At 42.4% G+C, this 13,227-nt stretch overlaps 1 protein-coding gene across 6 annotated transcripts in view; it reads left to right on the top strand.

Annotated features, from left to right (window-relative positions):
- The window catches only part of RPS6KC1 (ribosomal protein S6 kinase, 52kDa, polypeptide 1), an 82,074-nt gene that overhangs the window by 17,584 nt on the left and 51,263 nt on the right, over window positions 1–13,227 (top strand). For 4 of the 6 annotated variants that reach the window (XM_010131824.1, XM_010131822.1, XM_010131819.1 and 1 more), the window contains exons 5-6: window positions 1,203–1,262; window positions 2,065–2,427. In XM_010131824.1, coding sequence (XP_010130126.1) covers window positions 2,136–2,427 — 292 coding nt within the window. In that variant the 5' untranslated portion in view covers window positions 1,203–1,262; window positions 2,065–2,135. Of the gene's footprint in view, window positions 1–1,202; window positions 1,263–2,064; window positions 2,428–13,227 lie in introns of those variants that run through there. The other 2 variants (XM_010131823.1, XM_010131820.1) reach the window with 2 other exon arrangements.

Here is a 13,227-nt window from a genome sequence, read left to right as displayed (position 1 = left end):
TCCCTACACAAAGTAACTTGGCTCCTCTGACTGTTATTTCAGAAATTCTCAGTCTTCTGCACCCAAATTTGACATGGCTGTCCCTCAGTTGGGCGGGTGAATGGCCCATTATTAATACGCTAATTAATAAATCTCCTGTGTTCCTTCAGCTGTTCTGTTGTAAGGTCACCTGCCTTCTTGCAGGACTTGGGGTGACACAGGCAATTGAATTCTCTGCATGGACACTTTATGTCCCTCCCCTTAAAGATTGGAAGTGTTGTCTTCTGTGCAGCCTGTCCCCTCCTCTCAAGCAGTCTTGTGTCACTAAGTATCGCTGTCCCTTGCTTTTCAGACAAAGAGTGGCTGGTAATCTGTTCTCCTTCGTGTCTTTTCCCTCTCGCATTAAAGGAACAACTGATTTTCAGAAAAGCAGTATTTCTTCTTCACGCTCCTCTTCCATAAATTCTAAACTCCCTCCGACTCTAGAGTTCCAAAATCAAAAAGAAAGTTTGAATTAGTTGCCTTTGAATCAGCTCCTCACTACTGCCACATACTTTTTGAAGATAAGTCAGAGCGCTTTATATGATAATAGAATAAACTCTTGACAGTTGATAATACAGAAGAAAACAGATCTGATTTTAGCTCAGAATTTACTTTCTCTTTGTATACAAACAGCTAAATGTCTTGACCTTGTTGCCTGTTTTATTGCCTCAGTGGGTACATGTGCCAAGGTGATAAAACGAACTGCTACTCGATATCTAGGTGGCACTGCCAAATTCGTGGCTCGCTCCATATGTCTCATGCAGGTTACTATTTTGGAAAGACATTTTGAGACTGAAAGATTACTGTATTTTCTTGGTGTGTGGGCCCCACCTTTGAAGGCTCTCCCGCTTTAAGTCTCCTTAGCAGTAAGAGATAGGGATTAAAGTGCTGCTACTATTGAAATTAAGTGGAGTGCTGAGGTTTGAATTAGCCCTCCCCAAAGCAAGCACCTGCTTTTTGTTTTTTAACCTCGGAGGCGATGAGGAATGGCAAATCTAATACCACTGTCACAATTCTAAAGGTGTGGTACCAAATGGGTATCTCTGATAGCTGGGCAAAGAGCAGTTTCACGTTATGTGCTTTTACCTGTAGCAGGGTCACGTCCTTTCATTCTGGTGGCAAGGGAACATCTACTCTGTTCAAAAGGATGTCACAAACATTGTCATTGTTGTCCTTTTCAGTTCGGAAGGATTTAAGTGGGCTTGATGATGTGACGCTTACGAGCCAATCGGAATGCGGAGGTGAGATCTAAAAGTTGTTTCCATTACGTTTGTGGAATTTGAAATATTAGAAAGTCATAATTACGAGTGAATGCTTTTTGTGGACGATAATCCTTACTGAATGACATGGTGTGTGAGTAAAATATCCTTGTTGCCATTTATTTCCAAATAACCCTGCAAAGTTGCTGTGGTTTAGTTACTGAGGCCAGATTGCAGCAAGTATATCTACTCTTAGCTTACGGCAACTGTGAAACAAAATGTGTTAGCTAGCTCAAATTTCGGTGGAAGAGGTGTAAGCTAATTCACTCTGCCACGTGTTAGCAATGAAAGGAAGCTCTGCAAGGTAGAGCGCTAAATGATGCATAAGGTGACAGTTACTGTATTAATTCAAGCTCCTAATTTACTGTTTCGGGGATGCTTCATCTTAATGATTTGAAACAATATGTTGGGATTTCTTGCACGAGTAATTTGGGTTGCGTTGATTTGACTTGTCTAATAGCACTCGCACAGAAAGGGTTACTGTTGTAATTTTTAGGAGCCCAGTGGTGAGCAGGCTTTGACAGTTTGAGTGTTAGATGTTGGTCTCCTCATTCCCAGTATTAAAATGAATCCAGTTGGTCTGCAGAGTTTGTAGCTAATTTTTAAAAAACAGGTACTAAAAATTAATATTTAAGACAGCTTTACATGCAGGGAATTTCTGTGCGCAAAGTGTCAGGTAGCTGCATAAGTGAGAAGAAAGCTAAAAACTTTGGATGCGATAATTTTGGATGTTTCTAAGGTATATGAGAAATCTAGAGTAATGGATGTTTCTGACTGCTTTCAGGCTTCTCCAGTGACAGTGACCTGATCTCCCTGACAGTCGATGTAGACTCTCTTGCTGAGTTAGATGATGGAATGGCATCCAACCAAAGTTCTCCCAGTAGAGCTGTTGGCCTTTGCCCTACTTCCGAACCCCCGGTACAAAGCACACTGGCACCTGAGCAGGAGCGGATCAAACCTGAAGGAGAGAGGGAAAGCCATAGTTTGTTTACTGGAAGCTTAAAACCCAAGTCTGGCAAACAAGATTACTTGGAGAAAGCAGGCGAGTTGATAAAACTGGCCTTGAAGAAGGAGGAGGAAGAAGATTATGAAACTGCCTTCAGCTTTTATAGAAAGGGGGTTGATCTGCTTCTGGAAGGTGTTCAAGGTATGGATCTTCCCATTATGTTTGCCTTACCTTAAGTTGTGTGTTTGTTTACGGTGTTTCCTTAGTTAACGTCACTTACTGCACTGCGAGGAGGTGATGGGAAATGCAGAGTGAGGTGTGCCTGGCTGTCGTGTGCTTGACAGCTGCCATGCATGTGCGAGAGGGGAGAAGGAAATCTTTCTCTCTAAGACTGCATGATAATTTAGAGTCTCATCTTCCAAGCGCCAAGTATCTCCTCTTTTAAAATAGTGGCACAACCTTTGACTCACAGGTAAGTAGCAAAGTGCCCCGCTTTTGCCTCTTTCCTTTTTATTACCTAGGCATTAATTAATATGTGGCACTTGCAGCACTGTTGAAACATTATTTAATTTACATGGTTAAGTGAGGATTAATTATCCCCATTTTACGCATGGGGAGAGGCAGACTCAGGTTAACTTCCCAATCACAACAGGATTAGAACTATTCTTGGCTCACAGCCTCTTGCTTCTTCTGCTAAACTGTTCTTTTCTAGCTGAAGGATGTGTACAAACTTACATGCCTGCTCTGCTAGAGGAGAGCAGGATTATTATTTTCTTTTTTCCAGAAGAATTTGGTGTGTCAATATGTCTGCAAAAGCTGTTGGTAAGTGATCAGATACAACTACATGCAAATTTTTGCAGAGTCTTCTTGCACCTTGTCAGTCAGGGAACAGTTTTTTTCCCTTTTCTTCTCTAGTTCTTGAGAATCTGGAGTGATAACCTCATATATTTGTATTTTCTCCAACAATGGCCTAAAACTATAAGTCATTGGAAAAGATTTATTCTTTCCTGGAATGAATTCAGGGTCTGTGTATTGCGCTTCTGTCCCACACAGATCAAATGAGTGAGATTAGAGTTGTGGCATTGTTGGAGAGTGTACGGCACAGATGCATTGTGCTGCTTCAGATCTGAACTTAAATGCTTGTGTGCACACATGCAGAAGCCTTTGCTGCATCTTGGTATGATGCACAGCAGTGGCCCACACCCTCTGCAGTTCTAGGAATGGAAGTTACCTGCTGAGCTGCTTTACTGGGGCCCTGCAAAAAATAATGGATAGGTTCCTGATGAAGACTAGAGCTGTGGGCCAAGGTATGTCCCTAGCCTTTGCCTACAGTGTCTTCTGCTTTTTGGCAGAAGTAAATCCACCTCTTTCTTTCCTAGCCCCAGCGATGTCAGTAGGGTTACTGCTTGCTGCTTGTGGTGGCTTTTCGATAACATCATATCTTTCCTTGCCCATGTTGTCAATGTTTTTTATTCTTGATGTTGAATGTGCTGGCAATCCTTCTTTGGAGAGCCCAACTGTTCCTTCTTTGCTGATACACTTCTTCCTAAGTCCTGCTTGCCATTCAGTTATGGTCTTCTGAAGAATATCGTGTTTTGTCATAACCACTCTGTCTTCTCTGCCGTGATGCAAGGCTGCCACAATGCAGTTTTAAACTGACAGTTCAGGTTTCAGTTTCAGAAAGCTTTCTTAAACAGCTTCAGACTGATAGGGCATGAACACAAGTCAGGCTGTGGCACATCAGCTGAGCTGTAGTAATTATGCATGTGTACTTGAGTTGTTGGCTTCGGATCCATCGTAATCCTTGTGGTAATGTGTTACCTTGGAATTGTGAAAGGCTTTTCTTGCACGTGTTGTAGGGGACTTGCTCATCTGATGCGTACTGACTGGTTAAACTAGAGTGGGTTGAACTTTTTACTTCTATTTGCTAACATTTCTTGCAAGAACTTTTCCTTCTTTGCTGTAGACTAGCTACTCATCCTGCTACCTAAGATGACAAAATCCTTTTCTCTTGCCTGCTGGTATCCATGCTTTTCAGGCTAGGAAAAAATTCAAGGAGGCTTAGAAAAGTGTGTTATTCTGCCCTGTTTCCCTGATGTCACTCAGACCACGGTACAGTGGGGGTTATTAATCTGTAGTGGTGGTACCTCTGTGTATGTGGTGGATGAGGAGAGCCAGCACCTGCTTCCTCTGTGCGGTCCCTGACGTTGCATCTGTACAGTGCAGGAGAAGGAATAATGGCATCTTATCCCTTAGGAACATAAACGTATACAGGCTAGTTCCTAGCAGTCAGTTCTTCTCTATTTTTTTTTTTCTTTTTTTTAATGTTACCCTACATGGCTGTGAAGGTGGGGTGACAATGAATGTTCATCCCCTGCTCTGCGCTTACACTAGGTTTGGGTAGATCCAGCTCATTTCATGTCCTGTTCTCTTTGGAGCTTCTGCAAGCTGGCAGGGGGACACTGATGCCCTCGTTACAATGACGGGGCCAATTCAAATGCCTTCTCAAAAATAAATGCCTTCTCAGGATCTATGAGGACAGTAAAAAAAAGAAAAAAAAAGAAAAACCCAACAAAACTCCATGAGTAACTATCTGTGTCTCGCTTTTTAATCTAGCTACTTTGTGAGGGTCATATGTTTAGCACTGGCATTTGGCTATCCACTGTATGTTCCAATAAAAACCAAACCCTTAACCTAAGATACTTAAACACTCCTAGTTATGCATTTCTCATGGGAAATAACATGCTCCTTTCAAAGGTAAGGATGGAGCAATTGTTACAAAATGTCTCTGGTCTTCTGCCATTGATTGTTTTCAGCCTATTTTGTCTAAATCAGCCTTTGTAATATCTGAAAGTGAAACACGGCATTCATACATACTTAAAACACATATAAAGTGACATCACCTTTCAGGGTACAGCCATGCAGAATGTGTGGCCTCTCTAGAACGAACTGCAAGTGGCTTTTGCATGTAGGATAGTAATGCATACTTTTGCCACGTGGTGGCACCAAGAAAATAGAAATTGACGCCTCAAAGTTGAAACCGGGAAATGTAACCAGCATACCAGGGAAAGAGAAACATCACCCACCTGCACTGTTTGAAAGTTCTCTCAGAATTACTGCAGAAATGTGATGCCTCTGTAAGCTGGTTAGATGTATTTGAAAGATAAGGATGTCTCCGTTGCCTGTCGATCCTTTAGGCTTGGTACAAGATGTGCTTCTTCCTAAGGCTGCTCATCAAAATCGTGTATGAATCAGTTCATTACTGCAAATTTATAGACTTGTTCAGCTGAAGTAGGTGGCTTCCATAGAGGCAGTCGGAGGACGTTTGAGTCTGTTCTGTCCCGATGGCTTTCCAGCTCTCAAGAGGTGATGGCACCAATGCTGGGCTAGACAGGCGTTGTGTATGCTCACACCAAAGCAATGTCCATCGTGACTTCGTTTCAGCTGTGTGTGCATGCTCTCGGAAGTGTCGTGGTGTTAACTGTACTGTGCAAGGTGTGTATGTATTTTCCTCTCTTGCAGAGTTTTAGTGCTAAACTTTTTAATGTTCTGTTCAGAGTTCTGCCAAAAGGCCTAATGCACATGTCGCTTGGGGAGTGAACCCGTCTGTGCTCCAGGATGCTGGTGTATATCTTGGACTCTGGGCATCTGCTCTTTGTATGTCTTGGGCCTAGCTGTGCTCTGTGTGTACATTTAATATTAAATGTGTTTGTTGGTGGGAAGGAGAATGAATTTTTGAACTGGCCGTTTGACTGCTGCTGAATGACCTGTGCCTCTTGTACCAACCTGTTCATTTATACCAGAGCTCCCTTGCATGCGGTGAGAGGGAATAGCTGCTGTTTTTTCCTTTTTCCTCTGAATATGCACTGATGCTGCTGCGCCTCTTGTTTTCTGGGCATTGGTATGTGGAAGATTTTGGAGCTTTTGAAGGGCAGGTCTGCAAGGGTTGCATAGGATGGTTAAACAATTTTCCAGGAGCTGAAACCCCCTGAAATTCAACTCTTCTGCCTTTTTAAGGATGCTGAGTGTAACTGGTAGAAAATTTGGCTCACAATTACAGCTGTTCCTTTGTTTCGTTAGCATGTCAGAGCACTTTGAGGTCAATGCATTGCTTCAGGCCTAGCAATGGAAAAAAAAATGCACTAATCAATAGTAAGCCACCAACTTCTGGGCTGAAAGTTAACTGTGTTTGATGCGGAGTCGTGCTTTCCCTGACTTTGGTGTAGGGCATAGCTTATGTTAGGAGAAAGTAGATCAGGAGGCTGAAATTATGGGAAGAGTTTACTGAAATAAAAACCAGGGAGTCCAGTTTGTATAAACTGCTCCTCTTTTTCCAATTCCAGCTCTTCTCAAATTATATCCGTTACGCTTCTGGGCTGTCTGACCTGTGTGACAATCACAACAAGCACTGTTGCTTGTTGCTGGGTTTCAGTACCTTCAGGCAAGTGCTGAAGCAGGAAACTTCGCAGTATGGTCAGACTAATTCGTGTAGAAAAGCACAGGACCTGATCCACGTGGTTTAGAAAGCAGATGTGTCCGTGGCTGCTCTGTTACATACAAAGGACCATGTTACGCATTCACAAGTGAAGGGAGATGATCCATTTACTCTGTCAGAGGTTTGGGGTGTTTGTTTTCACGTCTAGCAGCTGTGGCTGGGCACAAAGGATATGCAATTGGTTTAGGGGGCTGGTTTGGCAGCACAGACTGTGTTGCTCAGGGTATGTGATGCCTCTTGCGAGCTGTTTTCCAGCTACCTGTGTTTTGTGTCAGGTATCTACAACTTCTAGATAAGCTGCTGGTGTCTTTGAAAGCAGGCTGTGAATGTCAGCTTTGCTCTGCTCTGTGCTGCTTTAATGTTTATCCAGTAAACAGAGCTGGAACAAAAATTACACAAATTACTGGAACCTTGGTAAAATGACATTGACTTTTAACCCAGAAATGCATATACAATGAAATGCTGGGAATACGTTGGACAACTAGATGATATTTTCAGATATAGTGAAAACAAACCAACTTGTGTCTAATTACTGGGATTATGATGGGCTATGATTTGAACTTGTGATGGAGCCAGAGATGCAAACAGGAGCATGCTTGACAGAAGGCCAGGAAGACAGTATTTTATGAAAAAGGCAACAGCCGTGGCTGTTCCACAAGCACCTCTGGCTCCCGGAGTGAAAATCACCTTTGCTTATTTGTTGAATGGCACTTACGAAGACAAGTTCTGTTACAACACAGTAGCTGTTTTAAACTCCTTTCACTTGTGAAGCTCTCCTTGAGAGTAACTCTCTTAGGCAGTTTGGGATACTTGGCAGCAGGGCCTGACTGGAACAATGTCTTTGAGGTAACAACTGACCTGTTTTCTGAGAAGATGTGTTGGGGTGTAAGCTGTGATGTCTGCAGGAAAACCCTTAAGAGCTATTTTGGACCCTGGAGGGAAAGGGTCTGTGACAGCATGACTGATGGAACTGTAGTTCTCCCCCGTCTGTGCTCTGTTGGTTTCTTGTCACTCGCCTTACGCGCTGTTGTAGCTTTACGCTTTCACTGAGGCTGGAACCAGTCAAGGCAAAAACTTCCTGCTCCGGTTCCTTCCAAAGGAGCCGAATACTCTCTGTTCCCTGCTTGTGGACAGTGAGGATGCTGTAGGACTGATTGGGTTGGACTTCCTAAGCAAATATACAAAGTGCTCCTCCTCTCCTAGTGCTTCATGCAACCTTGAAATCACAGCTACCATTTCAGAAGGTGAGATGTTTGTGAGAGAACTTGACAAGCAGCTAGATTAAGAAGGGATGTTGGAAATATTGTGGTTTGCTTAAAAACAAAGTAATCTAACTTCACTGTGCTGCCAATGATGCTGAAACTCATGTTAATATGGGCCGTGAGCTGTTCATAACTGAAATGTGTTGGCTTCCAAAGCCCATTGCAGACCATACAGAGCTTTAGAGCAGGTTAGTGCTATAGGATCCATCACTGTGCAGTCGATGCTGGACTATCACCCTGAGTGATGTCGTTCCATATGCAAAAGTACTGGGTTTCGACACTGCATTGAGGCATCAGCCACTGAAGTGTGGTGTAGTTGGTTGATGTGTAATACAGCAGGTTCAGCTATGTGAAGGAATACTCAAGGCAACGTTCCACTTAAACTGCAAGACTTCTCTGCACCAAGAGGCTGATAAAGGTCTGGGGTCTCGTACCTGCTGCACAGTGTAGAGCCTTACAGTATGCGTAAAGGTGAGTTGTACCAATACCTGTGAGCCAGCGTGCGGGGCGTGATGCAGAGGTGACGCTGAATGTGGCCGCTTAGCATGTGTCTGTTAAAGAACAAATAAACCTGTGCCAAGGTGGGCCTTCAAAATCTGTTCTTTCTTCCCCTTTCTGGGTTCCCAGCTGGCCGCGTTGGCTTGGTGTTTATCTGACCTTTCCAACGATTCTGTCTGTCCTTACAGCAGCCCCTTGCCAGGCTGCTGCTTGTGCCCAGCCTCTTTGACAGGCATCTCTTCCTGCCTGCACTCCACAGCGTTTTATCTCGGCTGTTGTTAGCCAGCACTTAGCTGCAGTGAAGTGCATTAATCTTTTTTTGACTGTTGCTGTGTGGGGTTTCTACCTCCCACCAGAAGACCTAGTAGGGCTGCCACACTTCTTCCAGCATACGGTGTAGACAAACCGGACTGCTCGAGGTTACAGTGCCACTTCTGTCCTTAGGTGAGGAAACAGGAGTCTCTGGCTGCAGAATGAAATGCCTTGGGCAGTGTAGGTGAGTTGGGGCAAATGACGAGCTGGAATAAAAAAATTGTGTAGCTATGTTTAAGGAGATGGTGCTGCATGATAATCAGTGCTCTTATCTCCCTCCTGCCCCAGTTCTTGCATATACAGCTTCTCTCTTTTCTTCTCTTCCTTTTCTCTCTTCCTGCCCTCTTTCCTTCTTTTCCAGTATCTTAAAATAGCCCCTCTCGTTTCAGAGCTGTGTAGAAGGACTCGTACGGGTTCAATCTCTACAGGGCCTGCCGCTGGCTCCTCTGTTTTAGAGGTTTTAGTGGTTGCTCTTGAAAAGATACCATTTCCCATAGTACAATTTAAAAGCACATATGAATTATATTTAGTGCATAGATATGAGTGATATTAGGCTGCCAGGATTGATGAATCTCATAATTGTTTTTTATCTGTCTTTTTTTTTTTCTTCCTTTCTTCAGTGCTTTATGCTTTAACTTATTCTGACTTGAAGGGGTAGGTGTCTGTGTGCCTTGATTCCCCCTGCTCATTCCCTCCTCGATGGAATGTTTGAGGGTGCTAATTCTAATTTGAACTTGTCCTTTTAATTAAGAAGGAAAGGTGCAGAGAACTTGGAAATTCTTTTCCTCTTTTCTGTGATAGTGGCCTGTGTAACTTCTTTCCTTGCCCTGACTGTCAGTGCTCTCCTCCTGTCCCTGTGTTGCTTGTGTTGGAGGACCTGCTGCTGCTGCCACCATTGTGTTCCCTCATCTGTGCTAGGATGCCACAGCTTGTCCTTCTCTCTTGCAGTGCTCACAGGGGGGTTTTTTCCCCTCTTTTTCTTACATAGTTTTATAGGAAAGTGTTCAATTATATTTATCCCATTTTGAAGTCTTGCTTTGGTGAAATACTTTGCAGTCAAAGACTAAAGTTTTAGTAGATGGATGGGAAGTCAAGCCTTTCCTCCCTGAAATGGTGTGTGCTGCATGACATTCATTTTAGCTTTTTCCAGATAGTGTCACACACACAAAGCTACCATCACCTTGTGGATTTAACATCGAGGTTTCTCCACAAACAGATGTTTGTCGATTAGTGTTTCTGCAAAGTTATATTTATTATCTGCAGTATCACTGACCCCTCAAACACATTTCACCCACGCCATTCTTCAGTGTAACCTCAACTTTGGCAATAGGCCAGTGTTGTTTTCTCCAGAGAGGTGTTTACCTAGACACTGACACCACTTGTGTGTCACCATGGGTTCTCTACAGGGTCCAGGATTGGTAACTTTGTGCCTCGAGAGACCTGCAGTGAAGAGGATATATAAAATATTGTAGTTGTGAGCACACTGAAAAGTTGGTAGAAGAATTCTTAGGTGTTCACTCACTGTCATGCATTTATGCTTCATCATGAGAGGTTTAACTTTTTTGTGGCTTTTCCTGGTTGCTAGAGTACGGAACTGTCCTGAATCTTCAGAAAGCAATGAAGCATGGTTCTTATAAATGTAGTGCATCTTAATAAATTTGACTCTTTCAGATGTTTAAAAAAAGAAAAGAAAAAAGTGGAGAAAATATCACTTCAAAGTGTTTCACCATTCTCGGCTTAACCTTGGTCTTATTTTTTAATATTTACAGTATTTTTAGCTGCAGAATTTGTCCAACACCTCAAAGGAACTCATCATTAGCATGATATCCAGCATACTAGAGACGATGAGCCCGCAGCTTTATTTCACAGTTCCAAACTGCCACCTGCCACTAAAATCTCTAGTGTCTTTCCTTGATGCTGAAGTGTCCATCTACCCCAGCATCTGCCACATTTCACTTAATTGTTTGAAAATTAAAGGTTACCCACTCACTCCCCTGTGAAAGTTGGTGTAGACTTGTTCCAATCTCAGAAGCTCTTCCCATTCCTGAAATAAATTTTGGGTTATAAAACTTTGTCCAAAGTGGTCACGAACCTGTGGTGGATTGTGAGTCGCATTGTCACTTATGTCGTGCCTGAGCTTTTGTTTGGCTAATATGGACAAAGGACTCCGCTTCACATGATGTAAGAAGTGTTTGCCCTAAGAAGAACAGAGGTCCTCTTGAACCAATTAGGCAAAAATAACAGCTGGGCTACCCACTAATAAGGAAGGTGCTGCTAAACCTCTTTTCATTGTGAGAAGAAATAAATCTTTTAAGGCTTACTCCCTTGCATTTTTATAGAGAGCAATTCTTTGAAAGATTCAGCAATCCAGCTGGGTGATATGTTCAGGAAGACTGTGAAGAAGATAAAGAAACTTGTAAAAATAAAAAATGGTATTATAGCTGTTAGATTTGGCAATTATAAATGTTTCATTGAAGATTTCAGTATTTAGAGAAAGTTTTACTGTTTAAATTGTTAAGAACATGGAGTTTGGGGTTAGCACAACAGGCAGTCTCCCGCAAGTTCCTTGTAGCTTGTTCTGCAAGAGGATGTTCCTTCCTGGAGCAAATCTCTTCTGATATCTTTAAATAAAGGCAGCCCACATATATTTTTAGTAAGTCTGAGAAAAATCAGGAAGATTCGGAATGTAGAGGTTACAGAGGATTGGGACAGGTAATGCTAACTTTTTAGCCTTACCTTTTCTGTGGAAATATCGACATCCTGGTTAAGCAGCTCATTAGGTAGCAGGTGCACTAATGTGGTCCTGACAGATTGGCTCTTCACGAGGAAAATCTCTAATACCCAGTGGGGGATGATTTGGAGGTGGTCAGACACAAAGGAGGGAAGGAATGGCTGGGTTTGCTGGGTGGCTGCTATTTAGTGACTGCGGGATATGGTACATGTGAGTGGCAAATGGAGAACAGAGCTGTCTGTTACCACCGGTAACATACCCATCTTCTGTCCTGGCTCTGGTGTGGGGTAGTTAAGGACCAGAGCAAGTTTGACAACACTTCTGTGCATCTGAGATGTGTCCTGTTTCTAGTACCCCAGGCTATTTGGGAGGACAGGTTTTTCCCATGGTCCATGCTGCTCAGATTTTTTTGTTTGAGTTTACTGAACGTGGCTCCCTTTCAATAGCTTTTTGCTATTAATATCTGAACATAAGTCATTTTCCTATACAATAGAATTACAGAAGATTTGATGCCTGAATAAACAGTTAACAGACCTGGACACTTAACACTTCAACACTGAGTTAGCTCATTGCTCAAAGGTGTGTACTCCTCTGAGGTGCTATGGGGTGTGAGTAGAAGACCCTTCTGAGTAGAAGACAAACAAAAACACTGCTAGTTTCCAGATGCCGCTGCTGTGTATGCACGCTTGGAAATGCTGCTTCTCTGTGTTTTTCATTCAAGTCAGCGGGCTATGAGAAAACAAGCAGGCAAGTCACAGATGAACTCAGTGGCACAATTATTCTGATATTTGTGGTTTTCCTCTATCAAACCCTCAAGATCATTTGAATGTTGTTAGGAATGTCTGGTTTTGTAAATATATTGTAGCTGAGCTGTCCTTAGAAATAAAAATGAAAGAACGAATTTTAAATCATTGGCTGCTGTCCTAATGTCCTGGCTACTGTTACTTTGGTCAGCGGGTGGCCTGGTCAGCCTTTCCAAAGCCAATTTTTGTTTTAAGATATTTTTATTTCTTTGGAATAGGCAAAGCCTGTGGAAAATGAGGGAGCTGCCTGCTTGTGCTTTTGTAGATGAAGGCTTATATGTGCAACGAAGTAGCTGTAGAGTTTTTATATTCTGTTTGCAGTAATAGTAAACAGAGCATCTAAAATAACCACTTGCACATTGCAACAAACACATCATCATTTGCTTAAAAAGAGTTATAATTACAGTTGACGAAGCATGGACACCATAAAAAATGCATTAGTTTGGCTTGACACATTAATTACCTGTTTTTGCAGATGTTTTTATATATTGTTGTGTGAACAGTTTACAAAATAATTACAGGAAAGTCATATGGAAAATAAACTAAGTGGGTGGTTTCTCGCCTTAATATTTTCATTCATGTGAATCTGTGTGAGGCACAGCTGCTCTGTAGCAAATGCAGAGGGAGAGAGACGGGGAATCTTGAGGGGCTTTAATTCTAAGGTCTCTATGATCAGCCTTGCTACACTTTTATATCTTGCTTTAGCAGTGTAGTTTTTAAACGTGTAAAATGACATTGCTGATTTAATCCCAGTGATCAGGAGGGGGAAGAAGCTTTGATCCTGATCAGATGAAACGTAAATCTTCTAGTATCTAGGAAAATAAATGAAAAATCAATATTATTTTAAGCAGGATGATCTTTTATGAGCAGTTGTAAAGATTCATCAAAGGCTTTGACACA

Source organism: Buceros rhinoceros, unplaced genomic scaffold, assembly GCF_000710305.1.
Source record: "Buceros rhinoceros silvestris isolate BGI_N320 unplaced genomic scaffold, ASM71030v1 scaffold422, whole genome shotgun sequence".
NCBI lineage: Eukaryota > Metazoa > Chordata > Aves > Bucerotiformes > Bucerotidae > Buceros > Buceros rhinoceros.
Note: the sequence above shows the minus strand (reverse complement) of the source record. Positions and strands in the feature narration are given on the sequence as shown.